This window comes from Vanellus vanellus (assembly GCF_965231255.1).
Source record: "Vanellus vanellus genome assembly, chromosome: 5".
NCBI classification, from domain to species: domain Eukaryota; kingdom Metazoa; phylum Chordata; class Aves; order Charadriiformes; family Charadriidae; genus Vanellus; species Vanellus vanellus.
In genome coordinates, this window is record NC_138910.1 from 710,447 (window position 1) to 735,244 (window position 24,798).

The 24,798-nt window shown below is 45.4% G+C and overlaps 1 protein-coding gene across 1 annotated transcript in view; it reads left to right on the forward strand.

The window, feature by feature from the left end:
• The window catches only part of ACVR1 (activin A receptor type 1), a 67,948-nt gene extending 45,432 nt beyond the window's left edge, over positions 1-22,516 (forward strand). Inside the window, exons 5-10 of the mRNA XM_082483652.1 lie at positions 3,371-3,470; positions 5,677-5,823; positions 8,361-8,636; positions 12,243-12,440; positions 20,118-20,248; positions 21,254-22,516. Of these exons, the coding sequence (XP_082339778.1) occupies positions 3,371-3,470; positions 5,677-5,823; positions 8,361-8,636; positions 12,243-12,440; positions 20,118-20,248; positions 21,254-21,388 (987 nt within the window). The 3' untranslated portion in view covers positions 21,389-22,516. The remainder of the gene's footprint in view (positions 1-3,370; positions 3,471-5,676; positions 5,824-8,360; positions 8,637-12,242; positions 12,441-20,117; positions 20,249-21,253) is intronic.
• The last annotated feature ends 2,282 nt before the right edge of the window (positions 22,517-24,798 follow it).

Genomic DNA, 24,798 nt, shown 5'->3' on the forward strand with positions numbered 1-24,798 from the left:
AACCCATTCATTCACAAGACGGTACGTCCTGACAAGTAAGTTCTCAGGGTTCGAGATGGCCAGGGTGGGATACCATTGGAGCAGGGAAGATTCTTCTTTAAGGAAGAATAAGTTAAAACTGAGTAATCAGACTCCTGGTCATCTGGATGCCCAACACGCGTTTTGGAAACAGCCTCTGTGGGGAACGAGTAAGTAAACCAATGCTTCAGCCAGGAAGAAGCGTCTGGTTCTCTTAAGAGGGTGGAAGATACGATGGAGACGCAGCATGGCAAGGGGAGGGTGGCTAGGAATCAGTTGTTCACTTTCTGCAGTCCACTAACAGGGGGAGGCATCAAAATCAGCAGGTAAGAGCAAGGATAAAAATAAGGAGCGTGGTTCTTAACACAGTGGTAACTGAACCAGTAGAACTCCTTGTCTGATGATTTTTCTAGGTGCTACAGGTTTGGATACGTTCAAAGAGCAACAGGATGAGAAGACTGTATGTTGTTGAGCACACAGACACGCAAAAAAAAAACCCATCTAAGGAAGTCCCTGATCTGAATGTGCTTGGGGGCTGGGAGAGTGTTAGAGGAAAGCAGTCCTGTATTCGCTTCTGGTTCACTCCACTTCTACTATCCCAATATTCTAATACCCCAGTGCCCCTATATACTTCCATATGTCCAATACCCCTATATGTCTACTACCCCAATTCACTCCACTTGTAATACGCTAATAAAGGGCGTTGCTTTTGGGTGAGGTCAGAGACAAGAGTGATCTAGAGGGACCTTAGGATGGCCACTCTGATTTCATTCATGTGACTCTCCCAATAAGTGTTTTGGTTTATAAATGCTGGCTGCTTGGGTAAGATGGAGCAATCTTCTAGAGATTGAAACCTCCAGGCACGTCGTGTCACTGCAGGATCAGGGCTGGCACAAACCGGAGCAGCACCCTACTGTGGCCCCGCTATTCTGCTTCAGCTTGACCCTATGTAAACTATACTTGGTAATCTATTCCTTTTTTAAATGCCTTTGGCGCTCTTTAATTAGCGCTGTTTTAAAACAGCCAGTTTTGATGCCTTCACCATGAACTAGGCACCTGTTCAATTGGTTGTCTGTCCTTAAGCACTGACTTCCAGCTTTTACCGGCTCTTAACTCTTATCTGCGCAAGAGCATTTCCGTGCCATTTGCAAACCTTTTGCACTTCAAGTCATTTAATGTTACTTGGAAATGGTGATAAAACCTGAGAAGAATAAATCAAAATTCTTTCTAAACGAAATGGGAGCAGTGGCTAGGTGTACAGGCGGGCTGTGAGGGAGCTGCTTTGTTCCCAGCTGCCAGACCCCCGGAGCCACCGCAGTGCCTCTGCTGCGCCTCTTGAGTCTTGGTGATGTAAAAAAACATTGGTAGTTCCTTGTTTCTAAATGTTCATCTAAATGGCAAGTCTGTTTTAAATTCCAGGTTTTTCTTCTTCATTGTGTGTTTTAAATCGCTGGTTTTGTTACACATTAGATTAGTTTACATTTAGGTAGGCTGAAAGCCCTCAGCTTCCTGATGGGGAATGGAAAGAGCTGTGGCCTCTTCAAATCTTGTTTTTACAGTTGCTGCAGATAAGTTTGGTGGTTTGGTTTTGGTGTTTTTTTTGTTTGGTTTTTTTTTTTTTTTTTTTTTCCTCTGATACAAGCAGGAAGGAAAATGAGCTTTCAGTTTGTTTTAAAAAGCAAAATAGCAGTCTTCTGTAGTTCTTAAATTATCTTTTTCTTGAGTACTCATTAAAAAATTGTTAGGAGAAATGAGATTTCATCAAATCTGGTTAAAGCCCAGTAGTGGTTTGCTGGAAATGTTAGAAAGCTGATTATGCTTATGCTTTTTTACTCTGTTTTCCTGTGTAAAGAAAAGAAGTTCAGTAATGCAGTTGTTAATGCTTTGAACTGGCACAGCAGTCCTAGCCATAAAAGTAATGGGGTATTCACCTTTTAAAAGGCTAATAGGATTTTAAGATTCAGTTAGAATCTCACTCATGTTTTTTTAGAAGTTTACAGTTTAAAGTCTGTTTTCTATGCTCTAAAAATACCAGAAACTGATAAAACCTTTGAAGAAAGACATTACAGAAAATTTAAGAAAAGACATATTTAAGCAAGTCATTACAGGTGTCTCCAGTCCGGGTGCCCCCGGGGCATCCCTGGCTGCGAGCCCAGCACCCGGCTGTGGGCTGTCACCTCTCCGCTCAGCTCACATGGACCCCAAAGACACCTGCCTGTAGGGTTTTTTCAGCAAAACTGACTCCCCTCCCCATATTACCTGAGACAAAAGGGTCAGCTGAGCACAAGTGGTGTGCAGGCCACTGATTAAAAAGGTGCTGAAAAAGCAGGTTGTATCGCAGGAATGTGTTGGGTTTGTCTGTCTTCCCATTTCAATTAGAAACTTTCGGCTGTGGCTGTTTCTAGAGTCTATTTATAGTAATAAAAACAGTTCAAAGTTCTGAATGTCCCTTTCTAATACATGTTTATTCATAGCGGGTTGTAAAATAGATTTTGAGAGTATCTGATGGCACAGATCGGCGGGGCTGGGACACCACCTTAGCTCTAGGTAGTGAAAACACATTTGTGTTGCTGTGCCATTCGAGTCGTCTTTACTAGGGAGAAACCACAGGGGACTGGAAGAATGGGAAGTCTGCAGGAACGTTCAGAATAAATGCTGCTTTTCTTTCTGCTAACTGTGTAAGGACGAAGGTTTTAAGTATAGAAGTCGGAGAAAGTAACAATTTCTTTTTGAGGCAGCTCAGATTATTGCAAGACATAGAAAATGTTTTGGGAAAAAAGTTTAGATTAACCTATTTGAAATAGGTGACAGATACAGAATTGAGAGCCCAGAAGCCAAGTAAGAGAATAACAAAGTGCTGAAAAAGTGGAATTTCACTACAGAGCATAGCTTGTAGGCTACGAGTGAGCTTCCAGGTTCGGGGACAGTAAATTTGTTGTCATTTATTTATTAAACAAAATGATACTGTAATACCAGATAAAAGACAGAGACAGAATAAGAAATCTGAGAATGAAAGATGCTCGATTTGTTTGCTGTTCCTTGCTGTATTGTTTGTAAAACTTCCAGCAGAAAGTGATTATGCCTAAAGTTATAGCTCCCCTGTCAGTCTCTTCTATGCATGGGATGTTCTTTGAATTTGTAAAATCTTGCAAAGAGCATTCTCTGTCTACCCGCACGGTGCTGGCAACGCTGTGTTTTGATCCCGAGTGACCAATGGCATCAGCAGAGCCAGTGAGATACCAATAAGCTTTAACTTAACCTATCCTGTGAAGTGGTGTCCCTGTGCGTATTTAAATGGAGAAGAAATGTAGTTTCTCACAGATTGTAAGCTTCTGCTTTTCCTTTTGAACAGGATTTATTGGACCATTCCTGCACATCTGGAAGTGGTTCTGGACTTCCTTTCTTGGTGCAAAGAACGGTGGCTCGCCAGATCACGCTTGTAGAGTGTGTAGGTTAGTATAATTCTTGCTCACATCTAGTGCCAAGTCTTGGTGACAAATGCAGAGAGAAAGCTTTATCTCCCATCGTAACTGTTTTTCCTCAGTTACTTATATACCGTATGAAACTCTTCAGCCTACGGAACATACCTGCTTTTGGAAAGTGGCGTGAAAAAATTCTTTTCAGATCCATGCAGAAGAAAGGGGCAAATATCATCTGTGCTTTATGATTGAAAAATTTAAGCTTTGTTCGGTAAGGTGATGTTAAAAAATGCAAACTAGGCTTGTTTGGGTACTTTGTGAAACAAACATTTGTTTGTTAAATGGCCTTTAATTAGAAAGCTTTAGAATTAGAAAAGGATCATCTGGATTTGAGATCTGGAGTTGAACCATCGAGCAAAGTGGCTAACATGACATTAAAAAAACCCACCCAACCCAACAAAACAAAACCAGCCCTGGGATCCTGGGCTGTTAGAATGGTTACATGAAAGTTTTGGATCTGGCTTGCTCTGCACTGTTGCTTTGGCACCATGCAGGCGATGAATGCTCTTTTCCCCCTCAAAGAGAGAATCCCTCTGGTAACTCTTCCCCAAGACTCTTCTTGGTCTTTATTTTCCTGTAGGACTTTAGTGTTCGTTTTAAGGATCCATTAAATTTTTCTTCAGCATATATGTATCTATTATTGATTGAATAGTTAAATTTGAGTTTAGTAATTTTAGGAAGCATTTGGGTCAAAGATATCCCGAGGCAGTAATGTTGAGCCAAGATGCTGTGCTGACGCTGAAGAGGTGAGGAAGGCATGATAATGAGTGATTCTAGTGGGGGAAAAAGCAACTGTTTTAAATATAGTTTATGGTGCTTCTTCAGTGATCTGAACTCGGAACCGGTCAACACCTTCCTGTAAGTCACTAGAAGTTGTAACTCATCAGGCTGTTAAATCAAGCCCGAGTGAAACAGATGAGTCGGTCTGTAGGGACTGGGCCCACATTTTAGCAGCGTTTCTTTGCTTTAGGCTTATAGTATATATGGAGTAGCACAAATGTTCACACTCGCATTAAATCCAAGCGTACATCCTCTGCTCTGCAATTTCTCTTCATCAGAAACTGTAGAATATGATATGCAGATGATTTTGCCTGCAATATGGACATCTTCTCGTGCATGTATATAGGCATGACTGAGTGTGCCTCTGGAATTCTGCCTGCTCCCGAGTTCGCTCAGGCTGGCACTGTTTGCAGAGAGCGTGCGCGTTAGCCTGCGTGGCAGCACCAGATGAAAGCGCTTCTGCAGGAAGGCTCTTCTGGGTGACAGCGTGGAGACATCGCTGTTGGGTATCTCCCTTCGTTTGGTGGTACCTGCTCCAGGTTCATACGTGCCTCTGAAGAGCGCTGAACGGCAGAGCAAGGAAGGGCAGGATTTGGATATTTATGGTTGTCAAATCTAGCATAATTCACTGCCCGAGGCCTGAGGCTGTCGTATTCAGGCTGTGGTGAAAACGGTAACGACCTGAACTTGTCCGGTGTGCCTTGTCCAGGATGTTGCTTTGTTCTTGGGTACTTGATAACTTCATGCATTTCTTCTAAGCTATTTGGGTAAAACCTTCAGCATGCAGGGAATGTGTGCTGCTCTCCAAAGGGGCGGGGGGATTTTTCTGTCCTTTTTTCTTCATGGCTGTGGGTTGGTTTTTTTGGGGGGGGGGGCGTTGTGGTGGGTGGGTGTGGTTTTTTGTTGGGTTTTTTTTTTTGGTTGGTTGGTTGTGGTTTTTTGTTGGGTTGGTTTTTTGCATTTTGTGTGTCTGGCTGTGCTGAGTGTTCTCTGCAAGGGCTGCTGCTGCCCTCCTAACTTCAGAATTCATAGATGCGTTTGTATGGTGTCCGCTGACCTGGCAGTATGCTGCCAAAGTTGCTTCAGCTGCAGAAGCTCTTTCATTGCTGGTAGTCGAATGATTACAGCTGCCCAGCACAAACACTCTGTATGCTGTACCAGTGCGCAGGGAGGAGAGGTCCATACTCTGAGCTTAATTTTTTCTCAGGAAAAATTAAGGGACAGTGGAGCACAGTGTGACTGTAAAGTGGTAAAAAGCGTATGCAGGGGTGATCAACGTGCGTCAGCGTGATATCGGGGCCATGACTGCTGAGTTTCTGTCCTACTGGCTAATCCTGGCCTTCTGCCCTGTGAAGATTGTTAGTTGACAACTTTTTACTGTGTTTTTTTCCCCCACCAGGAAAGGGCCGTTATGGAGAAGTTTGGAGGGGTCAGTGGCAAGGAGAAAACGTTGCTGTGAAGATCTTCTCTTCTAGGGATGAAAAATCCTGGTTCAGGGAAACTGAATTGTACAACACTGTATTGCTGCGGCATGAAAATATTTTAGGTGAGTAGGACAACCATATTCATGCGTCCTAGTGTAGCTGGTGTAGCGGGGAGCCAGCCGAACAGTTCACTTGCGAAGCACTGCAGATTTGCCAGATATCTTGCAATCTTCGAGATTAGGTTCTTGTGTTTGCAATAAATAGTTGAAGGGCAATTTTAAGGGGGAGACTTGCCAGGAGGGTGCTGAAATCTGAGTCTCAACTGGAGAAAGTGTCGTAGCAACTATAAATCATTGTCCTCCTGCAATATTCTAGCAAGAAGCAGTCAACCAGATTAATCAGTTGTTGGCAGCACAGTGTGTAGAGAAGAATGGAGGTGCCACAGACCCGCATGCTGGGAATTCACCCTTGCAGCTCTTGCTGCAGGGCAGCCAAATGGCAACAGGGTATTGCACAATGTGTTAGGTGGAGAAGTGGATCTATGTGGACCTATGTTTTCTTATAACTTCAGTTTACCTGGGAGAAATGAAGGGAGAAAAAGTGGGGTGGTGTTTGTAATGAGATTTAAATATTCGAATACTTTCCTTGTGCCTGAACGAAGTGCAGTATTAATCCATTATTTTCTTCTGTTTAACTGTTCTGCTCAGGGTCAAACTAAACTCCTTTGATGTTTAAACTTCAACTATAGTTGCTCCTTTATGACGTATCTCATTTCCCTTTCATTAAATATGAAAGTGTGGCGATTTTGAGTCTTCTGCATCCCTTGTACCTCGTGCGCTCAGTTCTGAGAGCTCAGAAAATGGCTTTTTTGTGTTGTGAGCCATGGCTGGAGTTCAAGGAGCCCTTTTGATTCTGAATAGACATGACCTTCTTTCACTGCTCTGCCACCTTTACAAATAAAAGCAGCAGCATGTTGCTGACATTACCTCACCAGCAATCTGTCTGTCTTCAATCAGTTTTACTTGGGCTCCTTATTCTTGTTTCCTGTCAGAGAATATTCCTTGCCTCTAGAGCTCACCCTGCTAGACGTTTGTCTAATGTTCCCTGAAGCAGTTCCTTTGTTACTACAAAAATAATTTGGTGGCCTCCTGAAATGTGAATTATTGAAGTTTCCTTCACAAGAGAGCAAGTAACTTGGCTGAAATTACATTACGCGTTTCCTATGTTCCTCTGTCTGTGTTTAGTCTTTCTTGATAACTGTCAAATTTGTTGGCTATTTTATAGAATTATTTTAGATGCGATATTAAACAATATCATAGATTACAAAAGCGTCACATTGTGCAGAAATCTGACTTCAGGAGAGAAAGGTAGTGGGTGTTCTTTCTGACAAATGTCATATGTGGGCTTTTAATAAACATGATTTGTTCCTCTAACTTGGGAATAAAACTTTTGTTGCTTCCCCGCTAAAGCTGTTGAGGTCAACAGTGTGCTGATACACAATAAATTCGGAGGTAACAGGAAAGGAGCTACTCCTGAATTTTGGGTTCAGCTTTAAGACACCACGTTGTGGAAAGCTGTTCTTGAGGTTCATGAGCTTCAAAGAGAAATTTTTCTCTGTTCCTTTGTAGAAAATCATTGTGGAATACAGCTGTGGTGCAGAAAGGTGCTCTGCCTTGCTTCACCATGAAGTAAGCAGCGCACCGGTTGAACTGTCTAGCATTTGAGTAGAAGAATTACTATTCTTTGTTTTCTGGTGTGCTGATCTGGTGCTGCTACGCTCTCCTTGGCCACCTGCCGCTCTGTTGCGAGCTGGTGTGCGGTTAAGAGGATTGGGCGTTTGGAGCCTTCGGCAGTTGAGAGCAGTCCCATAGGTCTGGTAATTTATCAGGCCGCAGCAATCCCGCTGCAGCCTTTTAAGCAGTCGGAGATGATTGGAGAGCAGGTTGTTGCTGTGGTGAGATGTGCTTTTTTCAATCTGTATTGGGTGCGACGTTTTCTGTGGGGACGGCAAGGTTTGGACAAGTTGAGGTTGGTTGGTGGAAGTGCTCTGGATAGACTTACCTTGGATGCAAACGTGAAGCTGGCACAGCATGCAGTCTCGGTTTATTGGGATGTGGTGCACACGTGAAACACATTTAACCCTTTTCTCAGCTGCCTGCGCTGGCTGCTTCTTGTCCTTAAAGATGGAAACGATTACGTATGCTCTGTTTGAGGCATTGCTTCTCTCCAGCGTGATCCTGTTGGGTGGAGAGCAGCAGATGTGCTACGCCTGGTGGTCTTTTTGTTTAACTGCAAACTTCCCCCTCCACAAGTCCTTCAAAGAGAAGGACAAAAAAAAAAAAAAGAGTAACTTTTTTTTTTTTTTTTAAAGTATGTGGTCCTAGCGAGTAGTTGTGTTTGGTATGACTGACAAAATGCATAAATACATTCTTCTGAATTGACTTGAGTTGGAGTTCCAGAATGTATCAGCTCTTTTTTCATCGTGGTAATACCCGCAGTCTGTTTCAGTGCAGTACAATCATGGAAAAGTTTTAATTAAGCAGGGGTTTAAATTGCTTGCAAGAGAGGCCTAGTAGTATTGATACTTTTCTTGAGGGAGTCTTGAAGAAGCTTTGTCATTTTATTATGTTGTTTCTCCTTTTTCTTCCTCTCTTTCTAGGTTTTATTGCGTCTGATATGACTTCCAGAAACTCTAGTACCCAGTTGTGGTTGATTACCCACTACCATGAAATGGGGTCTCTGTATGACTATCTCCAGCTCACTACCCTGGACACCGTCAGCTGCCTACGCATAGTACTGTCCATAGCTAGTGGTCTTGCACATTTGCACATAGAGATATTTGGAACCCAGGGGAAGCCTGCCATTTCTCATCGGGACTTGAAGAGCAAAAATATCCTCGTTAAGAAAAATGGACAGTGCTGCATAGCAGATCTAGGTGAGTTCATTTCGATGCGAATATACTCAGTGCATTTCTGCAGAAATCAAGCGTATTGCGTGACTCGGCTGTAAAAGTCTTAAAGTAATCTTCAAATAACCTTACCGTGATCTGATGTTACCCTGAAGGTTTCTGACAGCCACTAGGTGGCACTTACGACTCAGAAATGCCCCTCTGCTGCAGAGGAGGCGCAGTGTAGCCTCTGAGTTCAGGAGCAGATCTGACATTTTGGACTCTTTCTTGGGCCTTTGTTGTTAAATTCCATTCATGGATCCCAGAAGGCAGCAGTTATTAGGCTTCGGCTCGTTTCTGAACTTCTAAATGTCCTTCACTTACAGTCTAAGAACTATGCGCTCACTGCCTGAGCTCCGCAGGTCCACCTGGCTCGAGTCCTTTGCCACATGTATTCAGTGAGCTGAAAGTTGGGTTCTCCATGACCAACCGGTTTTAGACTTCAAGCTGGTAGGGTGCTGAGGAACAGTTGCAGCAGTATGGCTCATTCACACCTCGGGCGTATGTCTTGACAATATTTTATCTTCTTTTCTCTGAAGACAAGGGAGAAAATAGGAGTAGAACAATAGTATTGGGGGGTCACTGGCTAGACAAAAAGTGTATTGGGAGATGGGATTTTTTTTCAATAATAATTCCACTGCATAGTTCCTATCACTTTTGCCTGAGGGACATGAGATATGCACAGGGAAAACTTGAAAGCCACACACATGGGCCTGTTTAAATTTGAGGGAATAGTGCTATTACTATATAGAGAGAATAGTAAGTAAAAAATGGAGGAGTAAGTTGAAAACACAAAACTTCAGAGACTGGCTTTTAAATAAATTTGTAGTTCGCAGTGAGAAGGGGGCAGCACATACTGGCGCTGATTGACATCATACTAATAAAGTGAAATTACTACGTTATTTATCTAGAGGCTTCAGATATTTGGGAGTTTTTCTGAGAGAGCGCAGCAATAAACATTTCCCAGTTAGTTTGTATGGTGGTAAAATAGCTGTTTTTTAAAACGTGAAATCCTCAGGCACGTACCTGACACGTTCTTCGTTTGTTCCGTATCTGTAAAGGAGAGTTACCAAAGAGTATGTTGCTTCTCCCGTATATTCATACCCCTTTTTCCTGTATAGCTTTGTCTTTTTTTCCTCCTCTGGTCTCCTTCTCTGTTTTTTCAACACCACATGCACCGTACCGTAAGAATGGCACGTAGAGACTGGTAAGTATGAGCAGATGAAAGATTCACTGCAGCAGCCCAGAGCTAAGCCGGACTTGGCTTCTGCCGGCCGCAGCAGGTTCGGGGCTTGCAAAGTACCCGCTGCAATAGGGGTCAGCTCTGAAAACAGAGAGGAGTAAAATGGCTTCGATGCGTATCTTGTAACGGTCTGTTTTGCCGGCGGCCCGGGCGCCGCACGCCTGAACTGCAGTGTGACTTGGTGCCTGTTGCCATTCAGTCCCGGTCGGTCCTTCTGGCTGGCACGAGCCTAAAGCTTTGTGAATTGGTGGCCTGTCCTTCGGCACGTGTGCTGGAAACCAGCGTCTCGAACAGCAACCCGAGCGTCCAGAGCTGCAGTTACCAAACTGGCTGTTTCAAGTATGTTCTAGCTAAGCAGAAACCGTGGGATAAAGTCCAAGGATGGATGTCAGTCTTGCTTCAGCCTGTCAGCACTGTGGAAAAGTTCTGCCCTTCTAAAGCAATTCACGTGCACGGGAATAGGCCTTAGTTGGGCAACCTTATAGGACAGCAGGGTAATGCTGGCACAAAAGGAAGAAGGCGGCCGGCCCTGCTCTTACTCCCTCCTTCCCCGTGCCCATCCCTATGCAGCAGAGAATGTCGGCTTGAAAAGGACACCGGTGTTTGTAAGGAAGGTGCAAAGAAGGTGAACAAAGCATACTGGCTCAATTTTTGTTTCTAACAGATACTCCAGTATTCTAAAGAGGATTTTTTGGTGTCTTGAAAAGCAATGTGTTTCATCAATTTGTATTCCTGTCCAGCTTTTTTTTTTTTTTTTTTTTATTTTTTAAAGAATTAGTATATGGTAGGAAGAGCCTCTCTGACAAGCACTCGTGCGCCCTTAAGTTAAACGTGCATTGAGATCTCCTGAGGTGAAAAGAAGCTGAAGCGGTGCAATAACTGCTTCCTGACTCTTACAGACAGCACAGATGCCACCGAGATGAGGGCCTGATTACAACATTGCTGTCCCCTGACCTTATTGCAACACTGTCTTAGTTTGTAGTGTGCAGGATGCTGACTTGCATCCCTCAGCCTTAAACCTTTGACCTGTCAATCTATTGAATCTGTTTTGCCAGTTTGGATGCAGTATTACAATTCTTATCAAAGCGTTCTCCAAAGTCTTGATGTCTTCAGAGTTTGCCAGGAAATTTGTTTTCTAACCTTTGTTTCCAGTCTACAAGTTGCTTGGTTTTTTTTTTTTTTTTTAATATTATAGTCCATACATGTTGTACAATATAAATATGAACAAATACATGAATGTGTAAGTGTGTGGGTAAATGTTGTGTGCGTGTATATATATATGACAAAAAATACTTTTATTTGGAGAACAGACTTGCCAAGTTACCTTCTCAGCAGTCCCAGGGTCAGTAGATGGTATCTTTCTAGAGGTGCCATAAGCATTTTTTTAGCAGCCTGAAATTACTTGAAATGTATTTAAATTGTAGGAAAGAGTTTTCCAAATTTTTGTTAGTGAAGTACAGACTGGTTTTGGAAAGAAAAAAAAAATTAATGATCTGATGATAGGTTAATTTTTTTGTGGGACTGAGTTAAAAAGCTTTTTAAGTTTCATCTAAAATAAACTCATGTTAAATGTAAATAGCATATGTTATTCTTACAAGAGTTGTTGAGGAAATTAGGGAGAGTTTGTGTCGTCTTTTCTATTGCTTAGTTATGTCATGCACCTGTTGCTGTTCAATTTGCAGTGCTCTCTGTTTACCATGGCAAAATGAGTACTCTCTGTGTTTCCAAATTTACAGTAATTTAGTCTCTCACATAATGTTCTTTGCTTAAATGTTTAGTAATTAGTAGAAACCAGGTAGAGTGGTTTGGACTGACTCATTTTAGATCAGCTTGAGGATGTTTATTTTTCAAGCTACTGCAAATACGGTGTTTTTTATTTCCCAGCTTTATTTTTTAACTTGTGTATATCCGTCATGCAGTGTTTTTCTTCTCTCTTCCCTGCGGTTCGGATATATCCACCTACCCAAAGGTTCTATAAATAAATGTGAATGCTTTGTAAAATTGTTTTCTTCTAAGTAACAGATGCTTGGCCTTCTGTGTATACGTGCCTAGAGCGCTGGTGACATCCAGTGGCTGCAAAACACTTAATGACAACGTTTTGCAACAGTGCAATAACATGCTTAATGGTAATCCCCGAGGAGATAATTGGTCTAAGTCTACGGACACGGTGGCAGTTTTTGATAGCTAGTTTGGAGCTGACCCGGTTCGTCTTTGGACAGTTGGACTCTCAGCTCCTTCTTTTTAAGAAACTGTCTGATGGGTGTCACTGCTCACATGTAATTTTAAATGTGTGCTGCTGTGGTTTTAAAGGGGACCTAACAGAGATTATTCTTTTTTTTTCTGTCCTTCAGGCCTTGCAGTAATGCACTCCCAAAGCACCAATCAGTTGGACGTGGGGAACAATCCCCGTGTGGGTACCAAACGCTACATGGCTCCAGAAGTCTTGGATGAAACTATCCAGGCAGACTGCTTTGACTCCTATAAGAGGGTCGATATCTGGGCGTTTGGGCTGGTCCTTTGGGAAGTAGCTAGGCGCATGGTTAGCAACGGTAAGTGTTTGGGACTCCTTTACTTTTTTGTAGTAGGGGTTGAGCAAATGGTAATTCATGGCAAAGCATCTCCCACCAGAATACGTAAGATTCACGGAAAATACTGGGTCTCCAAAGTATTTTGATTCCTGACACTTTGCTGCCTGTGTTGAAGTTGTTGGTGTGTTGAGTATGATGGCTGAGTATTGTTGTCATTTCTGTTAAGGCAGAGAACATCCTAAATTGTGATGAGAAATAATTCATACCAAATAGTTTAAAATTTTGGATCATAAAGTCTTCAAAATTTTTCCATGTATCGTTAAACCATAGTGAATACTTTCAGGTGGCCGTTTCTCATGACAATGTCTAAGGACCGGAAGGAAAATCTGTAGGAAGTAAAGAAGTGAATTGGTCAGAATTTAGGTATGCTCTTGGCTAAGCCCAGTTAAATGCTCTCAGCGAGCAGGACTTGGTCAAAGTCCAGTTCTGCTTGGACAACTGCCACTGCAGTCCTGTTCTGTAGCGCAGTGTTGCTTGGTGTGTCCTTGGCAAGGGAGTCTGAATTTAGGAGCCTTTAAGCTAGGGATCTATTGGCGTGATTTCTTGTGCTTGTCAAGTCAGAAGTCCTCTCTGACTTCTGGACCACAGGTTGTGCTCTCTGGACCCAAGCGGACAGGAGAGCACAGAAGATGCCCTTCAGGGGCGTCTGCAGATGCTGGCAGTGTTGGATTGTTAATGGCAACATGTTTAAATCTGAGGAAATTCCGAATCATCATACGCATTTATTTGCCGTGTCTATATGATCTGTTCCCACTAAATCCAAATCTGGGATTCTGTACCCGACATCGGGCAACGGGTTTACCCTCTTCCCAGAAAGATGTCTGTTTGGTGCAGTGCCTCTGAGCCCTGATTGCAGGCTGGAACCCTGCAGCGACGGCAGGGCGGGGGCCAGCGGGGTGCCTGCCAGCTTGGGGTGCGAGCACAAACTTGTTCGACGGAGGCATGGTCAGAATGATAGGCAGTGATCAGAGTGGCTCCAACTGAAGAACTGAGGGGGCTTTTTTTGGTGGGAACTATTGCAAGTCAGATTTTGAGGGAAGACTTTGGAGGAAAGGATTAAGATAGCTTTAGAGATGTTCTCAAAAAGCAGCTGTTGAGAGCCGAAGGAGGGAGTGTGAGTGGTTTTGCAGAGAGCGGAGCAGTGAGTGGGCAGAGGTGGGCTGCAGTAAGGTATGGCAGCGAAGGCTTGTGGCAGCTAGTGCTGGGGAGTAAAGCCTGCCTCGAATTCTAGGGGAAGTTAAATATTTGCCTTGTATTGTTTCTTATGTGTTATCTCCCCTCCATTCCCTGACCCCAGTGAACAGCCAAATGTGCAGCAGCTCTAGAAGCAGACAAATAAAGTACAGGACTTCTAAATGTGTACCTTTTTATGCTCAGCACAGCAGCCACAGGCAGCTAGTTGTCTCCAGAAGCACTGCAGTGAGGCTTGTTATGTGAAGGCTGCTGGAAGGTGGCACTTCTGAGAAGATTTGCAGAGCTTCCAGGCTTGCTGCGAGATGGCCTGGGGCCTGGAGCACTGCCCAAAGCCCCTGCCTTCTCTAGGATGCTTACAGGGTGCTTAAACAAAGCTGGCTTGGAGGTACCAAAATGCATCAGGGAGGCTCAGGTGGCTAATTTAAGTCTCCTTGTGAGCCTGAGAGCTTGCTTTGATAGCTCTGGGGAAAACCAAAATGAGCATTTCTCTGTGATGGCGAGAGCAGGGTAATCTGTGTGGGTGCACAGCTGTTTCCGTGCAGTTTAACTTGCAGGTCCTCAGTGGGCAGCTCCTGTCTTGCTGGAAGCTGGCGACGGTCACGGCACTGCCTGACAGAGCGGAAGGGAGCGTCCATAGGCTTTCTGTGGAGTGGCTGGAAGCTGGCGACGGTCACGGCACTGCCTGACGGAGCAGAAGGGAGCGTCCATAGGCTTTCTGTGGAGTGGCCGGAGCCGTGCTCCCGACCTCATCTGCCTTCTCCCTTCACTGTCAGAGGAGTTCCTTGAAGACGTATGCAGCAAAAGGAATAGGTGGTGTTCTGATACCAGAACATACGTCACCTGAATCACAAAGTGTGATGATGATCTCAGGCAAAGATATATGTGGGTAATTAGAGAAAGGAGGAAAGTCTTGTGCGTTAATTTTTCTTCCAATGTACTCTGTTTATTGGCAAATGTATGCCGTAGGCAGTTATGAAGACTTGCTCATTGCATTTCCCAATATTTGGAGACCTCTGGGTTGCAGTTCACGTCAGTGTGAGTGCCTAGAGAATTTAAGTTGTAACTTCATTGTTTTCAGTGCAGTTTTATATTCTGCACTTTGTCTCAGCAATCTGCGAGCACTGTAGCTTACCAGTTGCCATAATACGATGGGCTTGCTGGGCAGGGGTCGATGAATTCACTGTGCAATAGGTGATGCTGCCGCGGGAAGGGGAGGCAGTCGGCATGCCTCCTGCTGCCTGCAGGGGGACCGTGCTGGTAGCCGTGGGTGACCCAGCGCGCTTGCAGGGGTGTGTGCTTACACATGGGCACCCTGCGTTGGGGGTCTGAACATAGCAGTTGGCCTACGTGTTGATAAAACTTCACATGTGCTTTTGATAAGTGTGTGGTAGTCCTGAATTTTGAGTAGTGCCTCTGGAATCTGTCTTGTCTCACTGCTCTTCTGGAGGCTGGTAATCCTTTGTGCAATATTAGACGTCTTGCTCTCTTTGTATACAAATATACATTTATACTTATATATGTGTGTGTGTACTGTACATAATATGTATAAAAATACACACAGTGTTACCTGGTGACCTCTTGCAATGAAAATTCCACGAAACGGTGCCTATTATTTAAATATTCCCGCGCTGAAGTTTTGATAATCGTGTAGTGCTGCAGTAACAGCGGTTCACACACCGCTTACCTGAGCTACTTTTCAACTAGTGAGCTTAGATTTGCGGGCAGCTTCAGCAAGATGCTCTGAAACCCAGCATGGACTGCAGACCTACCAAAGATGGTAGGTAAGCGCTTCAGTGATTTGATTCAGGCTGAGCTCAGTGTCACCATGGAAGCACTTCTCACAGTAATGCAGATACGTCATGACATTGGTCATGTCAGTGAAGTCTTAAGTTTAAGATGACGGTGATACTAATTCCACGGTACTTCTTTCCAGTTGCTCAGTATTTCTGGCTGTTGCCGTAAGTAATTACACTTCCCTGCACTGGTTTGAAATGGAGTAAACATTTTCTCTGAAATCCAAGTGTCAAGCTGTGTGGAAATCGTTACTTTATCAGGTGGTCACTCAGATAACCCTGTTTGATTTATCGTAAGACTCTGGCACTGGAGTGAGTGTGCTGAGGTGGAGGTAGCATGCTCGTGTGCACGGGGTGGTGGTGTGTCTTAGGCGGGCTAGGGGCACTTGTCAGTTCTGTGCGCTGGAAATTTTTGCTGCTATGCTGATGGACACTTGTCATCTCTCACTTACTGGGTGGAAATGCAGAGTCTGTGCCAGAGTCAGCCTGGTTTAGTGCCTCGGTTTGTGGAGACTCTGAAGTTGTAATCTGACTAGTAAGTCTGATGTTTTTTTAAATTTTAATATTTTGTGTGTTTATTTTTACATAATTTTTATTATTATTATTTTTAACTTTTATCTAGTGGTCCTCAAGGTGACACAGCACTTTTCTGTTGTGGTTTAGTATAAGAAGGAAAATGTGGTAGGAAACTTCTTTGCCACAATCAAGAATATCATAGAATCATAGAATGGTTGAGGTTGGAAAGGACCTTGAAGATCATCGAGTTCCAACCCCCCTGCCATGGGCAGGGACACCTCCCACCAGCCCAGGTTGCCCACGGCCACGTCCAGCCTGGCCTTGAACACCTCCAGGGATGGGGCCTCAACAGCCTCTCTGGGCAACCTGTGCCAGTGCCTCACCACCCTCACAGGGAAAAACTTCTTCCCAATGTTCAATCTGAACCTGCCCTCTTCCAGTTTAAAGCCATTGCCCCTTGTCCGATCGCTACATGCCCCAGTAAAAAGTCCCTCCCCAGCTCTCCTGTAGGGCCCCTTTAGGGACTGGAAGGCTGCAATAAGTTCTCCCCGGAGCCTTCTCTTCTCCAGGCTGAACAGCCCCAACTCTCTCAGCCTCTCCTCACAGGAGAGGTGCTCCAGCTCTCGGATCGTCCTCTGGACATGCTCCAGCAGGTCCATGTCCTTCTTCTGTTGGGGATTCCAGAGCTGGAGGCAGTACTCCAGGTGGGGTCTCACAAGAGTGGAGTAGAGGGTCAGAATCCCCTCCTTTGACCTGCTGGCCGCGCTTCTTCTGATGCAGCCCAGGATACGGTTGGCCTTCTGGGCTGCGACCGCACGCTGCCGGCTCATGGTGAGCTTCTTGTCAATCAGCACACCCAGGTCCTTCTCCTCAGGGCTGCTCTCCAGCCATTCCCTGCCGAGCCTGGATTTGTGCTTGGGATTGTCCTGACTCAGATGCGTATCATCTTTGTGCTGTAGCAGGAGCCACTCAGCATTTCTCTCTGTACTTGAAAAATGCTCTAAGTGAGTATTTTACTTTTTAAATAGACCAGTGCTTGTTCCTTATGGAGTGGTTCACTGCTTTTGAATGTGCTCCCTTCCTGGTGTGTAGTGCCTTGCCACGTTCCGTACCTGGTACCTGGCTATTACGCTTCTGTTCCTCTTGAATCTTCACTGTCATTCCCAGTATTGTGATCTTAGAATCATAGAATGGCTGGAGCTGGAAGGGGCCTTAAAGACCATCTGGTTCCACCCCCCTGCCCCGGGCAGGGCCACCCCCCCCCAGCCCAGGTCGCTCCCAGCCCCGTCCAACCCGGCCTTGAACACCCCCAGGGATGGGGCAGCCACAGCTTCTCGGGGCACCCTGCGCCAGGGGCTCACCGCCCCCACAGCCAAGAATTTCTTCCCAATATCTCATCTTAATCTCCCCTCTTTCAAGGTAAAACCATTCCCCCTCATCCCATGGCTCCCTTCCCTGACCCAGAGTCCCTCCCCAGCTCTCCTGGAGCCCCTTTAGGCACTGGAAGGGGCTCTGAGGTCTCCCCGGAGCCTTCTCTTCTCCAGGCTGAGCCCCCCACCTCTCCCAGCCTGTCCTCCCAGCAGAGGGGCTCCAGCCCTCCCAGCATCTCCGGGGCCTCCTCTGGCCCCGCTCCAACAGCTCCGGGGCCTTCTGCTGTGGGGACCCCCTGAGCTGGAGGCAGCACTGCGGGGGGTCTCCCCAGAGCAGAGCGCAGCAGAGGGGCACAATCCCCCCTCTCCCTGCTGGCCACGCTGCGGGGGATGCAGCCCGGGGGGCCGGGGGCTCGCTGGGCTGCCGGCGCACATTGCTGGCTCAGGTTGGATTTTGCTTAATTTTTTTTTTGTTCAATTTTTTTGTTTGTTTCAATTTCATCTTGTTCAATTTTAATAGTAACACCAGAAGCTGAAAGGTGGTTACTGCTCAGAGCCACCCCTGCTGTGTGGTGATCATTATATCTGCAAGGCCGTGTCTGTTGCTCAGGTCTCCGTGTAGACGTTGCTTTGCTCCAGCAGTTAGCTCTGTGCGTGCATAGGACAAGCTGACATTAACGTAACGAGGAATAAAGGTGAAGAGAACGCTACTGAGTGTGAGTTCTGGTTGATCTGAGTAGCAAAAAGCCAGCAACCCCAGGGAAACAAAATACAATATATTGTAAATTACAGAAGTCATCTTAAAGCTGTCCCGAAAGCGGCAGCTCGAGGTCGTGCTGGCGGAGTCGGGGGTCTCCCTCGCAGCGGGCGGCTGGCTCCCTTTCTCGCTTGCCCGGGGCGGCGGGCGAGGGAAGCGTGTCACAGGTCAGTGGCAGCTTTGTGAGCGGAGCGGTGTGGGCTAGAGGTTGCAGTGGCTCGCTGGCACCGCTGCCGGGCTGCTGCCGAGCCAGCGGTGTCCCACGGGGCCCGTGACGTTTGGCTGTGGTAGATCAGAGGACTCGGGAGTCGCTCTATTGGAGTAAAGGCTACACCCAGTTCATCGCATAGTTATTACTATATGTGTTATCTGAAATAGCCAGTTATGTACCCTATACTTTGGAAAGACCACATGAAAATAGTAAATTAGAGCCAGGCTCTCTTTTTTAGTGATAAAGGTGATCTGTAGTGCCCTAATGACCCTGGAAACATTTCCAGAGCCATATGGCGTAGCTCTGAAGCTGTGCACTCGACTGTGTAAACCCACTACTTTATCTGCAGCGAAGTATAGACAATGTGGATACACGAGAGGTTTTCTGTATTCTTGAGTTCTCACGATAAACTTTATTCTGTCTTCTGTGAGGAGGCAGGAGGCGTGTCAAGAGTTCAGCCCTGTTGGTGATGTTCGGTGTATGTGGTTATGAATTGCTCGAAGGAGGAGGGTGGGTGATGCTTCTTTATGCAGCGTGTAATGTAGTCTGTCCGTCTGCATCCACGTCAGAATGCCATAGGGCAGACCCTGCAGCCTGCTGGGTACCTCCTTACGGTAGCGCGCGGGGGTAGCCAGGGCTTCGAACTGCCCTGCTCTTTTCTGAGGGAGCTGTCATTTCCTGAAGACCAGCTCTCTTTTCGACTAGCTATCGCAGATGGGGATTTCCAGATTTTTACAGAGGATCTATGGGATTTTGATCTTCACCTCCAACAGAACAAGAAAACTAAATCCAAACCACTGTAGCAAAGTTTGAGAACCTCTTCTCAGCTTCAGTATATCCAAAGCGACAGACACTCTCCCGGATTTCATGTATGCCCGACTGCGGGACAGCTGCCGGTCTGCTAAAAAGCAGTTCTAGGATTGCTCTGCCTACACAGAGGGGCTCATTCACGCCGTGTTTTTCCCAGCTGCTGACCCAAATGCCTTGTCTTTTGAATGCCACTTTAAATTGGCTTCATAAGAAAGCTGAGCTCCCTATAGATCATTGGTGAGCTTGATCCGCTGATGAAACGGCAGTGCTGCGTGCGTGCCTTGGAGAGTAGGCAAAAGGCTTCTTAGCCTGCCAGTCCTCTGTAAGCTGGGTGGCAAGTTGCGAGAGCACACACGTAAACTCATTTTTCAACGCATCATCGTAGAAAATGCATACAGACATTGGGTGCCGCAGGCTCTCAGGTGTTTGGCTTTGTGAAGGCACAAGGTGCCAATTACCCTCGGTATTTTGCTGGTTTAATAACAGGAAATAAAATTATTTGAAGCACCAACATGAGGGTCTGTGGGTGCCGACATGCTTATTGGACTCTTTCAGGAACCATAACCCCATGCAAAGTGTGCGGTAAGCCTACTAAAAACCACAATGCAGACCTTCATTTTTTTTACATTTGCTAGTAGAAATCCCAGTTTTGTGGTAGTCAGTAAACCTCCCTGCATTATAAAAGACGGCCTTTTGGCAAGTGAATTTATTTCTCGTCATTTCAGCTCAAGCATCTGCAAAACAGAGATAGTTTTTACTTTATGGAATTGTAATAGGAGCCAATTAATTAACATTTTGGGTAGAAAAAGCTGTTCCTATGACAGTAAGCGCTATTCTGCTGTTGAATGGCTGCTTCACACTGTGGTGTTAACTTTGGAAAGATTTTTGTGCTTCTTAGCCGGCAGGGTCACCCGTTCTCTCTCTGCAGAAATGCTGCTTCACAGGCGCAGCCATTGACTAACGCCTCTGTTGTTTGTGTCTCACTAGGTATTGTGGAAGACTATAAACCACCGTTTTATGACTTGGTCCCAAACGATCCCAGTTTTGAAGACATGAGGAAAGTGGTCTGTGTAGATCAGCAAAGGCCGAACATTCCCAACAGATGGTTCTCAGACCCTGTAAGTGGCTGTGCCTGGGGGCTTGCGGAAGATACGAGCTGACCTTTCTTCTTTTGAAATTGAAATGATCTCAATGCTGTTTTCACTTGGAATTGAAATGATCCCAATGCTACTTGTCAGGGGCATTACCTGTGCAGATTTCGGAAGCGTGCTGGCATGGACCTTTGTCTTGGAGCAGGAGGAAAAAGCAATAAGCAAACTTAAGACTGTAAAGTCTGAGCTATTCACAAATCAGCTTTTTAGTAGCATGATTTAACAATAACTATTTTAAAGCTGCTCTTCCAATGTTGTTCCCTCTCCAGGGGTTCATTTCTGTAAGGGCAAGGTAGCCTGGGTAGGGCTCTCTGTGGCCTGTAAGCGTGCAGATTTAGAGCAGAATAAGGGACTGTTGTTCCTTTTGAAAGGTCAGTGCTGAAGCTTATTTTTCTTCTGAATCAGTCTGGACTCTGCGGGTTGACCAGCTGGTTTGTTCCTCCTTGGTGAAGCTGCGGAGGGCAGTTTGAGCCTGTGCGGCCGCTGGGGCCGGCAGGGACGCGGGGTTTGGGCTGTCGAGCCGTGCCCCGTGCTGCTGCTCCAGCCTGCTGGGAATCCCAGCCGCTTCAGGCTGCGCTGGGCACGGGGGAGTCACAGACGCAAGCCTGTACCTTCTCTGGCTTCCTTCGTGGATCTTGCAGGAGTCAGTTTCATTGAAAAGAGATTCTGTAGAGTGTTTTCTTAGTAAGAAAAACCCCAAACTCTGTTGTTTAACGCTATGCTAGCTCGTCACTCCAGTCAGCCTATTGTCTAGTTATTCTCTTGGCTTAACCAATTTATCAAACTTGGGTTCTTTCCCAAGATGTGAAAGCTGTATCTTTGATAGATAGCAGTAAACTCTCTGTAGACTCTGAAAATTGAGTATTAATAAGGCAATAAAACCTTACTGCGTTAGTGCTTAACCCAGTCTAGTGCTCTTCTGGCTAGTGATTTGTGCACTTACATGCATGTTGGTTTTTATTCTTTTCCCAGACATTAACATCTCTCGCCAAGTTGATGAAAGAATGCTGGTATCAAAATCCATCAGCGAGACTAACAGCCCTGCGAATCAAAAAGACTTTGACCAAAATTGATAATTCCTTAGATAAACTGAAAGCTGACTGTTGACCTTCTTCTCGTGGTGCTCTCCTGGTAGGAAGGCATTTCTCTGGTTCAGAAGTAATCTGGCCAGACAGTTTATACGATTGGTCCCCATGTGGCTACTTATAGAGGCAGAAGTTCTTACCGAGCCATCTGTTTGGGAGACATCGGAACCATACGGACTTTGCTCAGTGACTACAACGGGCATTTCACAAATGGTCAAGCTATAAGGACTCACGCTGGATGTACTGTTGCAAAGGTAGTGGCCTGAAGGAAGACAGAGAAATCCTAAGACAAGATCAGGGCATTAAATAATGGCTTTGAACAGCTTTTTTTTTTCTTTTTTTTTTTTTTTTTTTTAATTCTCCTAATCACTCCCAGGGCGAACACATGGAAGTGGTAAATTTTAATCAGCAATATTGCCTGTGCTTCTCTTCTTTATTGCACTAGGAATTCTTTGCATTCCTTACTTGCACTGTCACTGTTAATTTTAATGACATGACTTGCCAAAAATATGATTGGCTGTATACTACATTGATCTATGCCTGAATAATAGGAAATGAATTTGGTAAACTGAAAATGTAACTGTCAGATTTTAGCTGCATTTTACATGTGTACTGATGTTTACAATAATGCTGAACATTAGGAATTTCTCGTTTATACAAAACTTGCAAATTATTTATTACTAGTGCACTTGCCAGTTTTTTAAACTGTAAAATAAGTGCATAAAGTTAAAGCTTATTTTTATGTGGCCTCTTTCATGATTTCTTACACAGATGTTTTTGTAACACAATATAACCTGAAACATAAATTGTTTTCTGTATTATCATATTACAACTCGATATTCACATTTTAAGTGCTTCACATTTGTAGGTGTGTGGTCTGTAACATATTTTCAGTTCAAATACGGAACATATATATAGCCATTACCCACATGACGTTGTGTCTAGTATCTTACCGATCTAGAAGAGGAAAGCAATGGAGGAATTAACTAGAATTTTAGGTCATGAATGCTGTGGGGAAAATGCATTTTATTTCTTCTAAGCTATATAATATGCATTTAAACTCTGCCAGAAAAATAACTATTTTGTTTTAATCTACTTTTTCTATTTAGTAGTTATTTGTATAAATTAAATAGAATGTTTTCAAGTCAAACGGGAGAGTGTTTTAGTTCTCTTACTGCCTGTTGGTACCAAAGGTGCGCAGACGCAGGGGCGGTAGCCCCGGCCGAACGCTCGCGGGTGAAGGGAGCTGGGCCAGGGCAGCGCGGGGGCACACCGAGGCGCTGACGCTGGGGACAGTTGCTTGTCGGGGGGTGTTTTTCCTGTACTGAACTGGATCCCGAAACAGTACAGCGGGGAGCTGGTGTCCTCTCTTTGGACTATGACATACGGCATGTCCGTGCAAACCTCCTGGAGCCTGTAGAGGAAGGGCCAGGGCCCTTTTGTCCTTGGGAAAGGACTCCTTTATTCGTGGGCTTGAAATCCTCCACGTAGCTTGACAACCTGCGTGGTGATTAGCCTGTGCTTTAAGTCCGCCAGATTCTGCTCTCCTGTTTCTCTAATTTCTCCTTCTCAGCCCCAGTCTTGTCTTGCTCCGGCAGAGTGGCGTGCCTGCCTCTTTCGGCATTTCTAGCCTAGGAATAACAGCCAAGTTTGCGGGGTAGGTACCGCATGGTGCTACCAGACCGCCTGGTACCATAGCTTTGTGGAGCAGACTGAGGTGGTACCAGTTGCTAGGGCTTGTAATTGTACTTGCTGAGAATCTGAGCAGATCCAGTGCTGAAAAAAAACAGGAAAAATGGGATCCGATTATTTTTTATTGTTAGTTTTTAATAGGAATTCAAAGGCTCCATTGCCTGAATGCATTCCGGTCTGGTTTGTGTATGTGATGCATGCTGGGCTAACTGGTAAATAACGGTGGCACGGCAGGGACAGAGCTTCAGCTCTGACTGGAGTGAATCAGTGTGTTGGACTGGAGATGCTACGTGAATGGAAGCGGCTACTGATGGTCACGACTGCAGAGTGAGCAGCTGTGGTAGTGATCATTTTCTGATATAGACTATTACCTGAAGTTGCTTATCTCTGGGTGCCTGGCGCACGCACGTACGTGTTTCTTTCACGTGTATTTGTATGATGGAACAGGCATCAGTGTTTGAAACAAATGGGAAGTGAGGGAGCCTGCTTGCGGGGGTGGCAGGCTGCTGCAGTGCTCGGGGGGGAGGACAGCCGGGGACGTCTGGACAGTGGAGGGCCAGAGGGGAGGTGGCTCTGCAGATGGACGAGGACAGAGCCGGTGGTGGCAGTTCAGTGTGCGATGGGAGTTCAAAGTGGCTGGTTAGGCTCTTTACCTTGAGTTTTCACATCTCCAGCATTTTCCAATACAGGTGTTGGAGGGGAGAGACGATCTGTCGTGCTGATGATTAATAACAGTTCTGGCCACGCTGGCTGAGTTTGCGGTGCCTTGCTCCAACGCTAACGTGCTGAGTCACAGCATCTTGCGAGGTGTTTGGGAAGAGGTCATGATAAATACTCCATCCATCTCTCCTTTACGCTGTAGCATCTTCTGAAAAGTACTGCGCAAGTAGAACAACAATGTGACTTCAGGTTGGAAACAGCTCTGTGTGTGTATATATACACACATATATATCTCAGTTTACTCTGCTGTCTCTGAAGATCTGAGTTCTCTAACTGCAGCGTTGGGTGCCAGTCTGTTAGCTGTGCCGGCACTCGTGGGGATGCGGAGGATGCGGCGCTGCGGGAGGAGGCGCAGAGTTCTCTGGGGGATCCTCCAGGACTGGGCTCTGGGAACCACTGGGCTCTTCCGAGTTTGGGTACAGACTTGACTGAGGAGCTTCAGCCTGAGTTAAAACTGGAGCCTCGGCTCTCCCTGTCTATAAAGCAGGGATAACCAACTAAGGGATAAAAACACAAACCATCAAAACATGCCGGTAACATCCCGTTTATCCTGTGTTAGGTAAAGAAGATTATCCGAGCAGGCTGCTGGCAGGGTAAAAATGTCTGTCCCACGCTGGGGCTCCTGGGCACGCATCGACGTGCTAGGCAAGGTCATTGTCGGGGCTGCTGCTGCTGGCAGCTTCCTTCTGCATAGCAAAACATCCAGGGATTATTTCAAACAAAATTCGCATTCATGTCCTCTAGTGAAGTATTTTTGGTCCAGGCTTTGACTGAACTATTTGGAATGTTAACTGATTGGGTTTTTTAATTGGGTGACTATTTGGCAAACTTGAATCAAGAAAATTGGGTGGAAAATAGTCATAAGAAGCAGTTTCTCAGCAATTTCTTATCCTTTGACTTAGGGATAAGTCATTCAGCACTGTGCTTTTCTAATGTATAGTTGCTACTGAGGATAGTGAGGGTCCCTGCTTTCAAAAACCAGCAGGAATAGCGGTGTCCTGAACACTTGGGAGCTGGAGG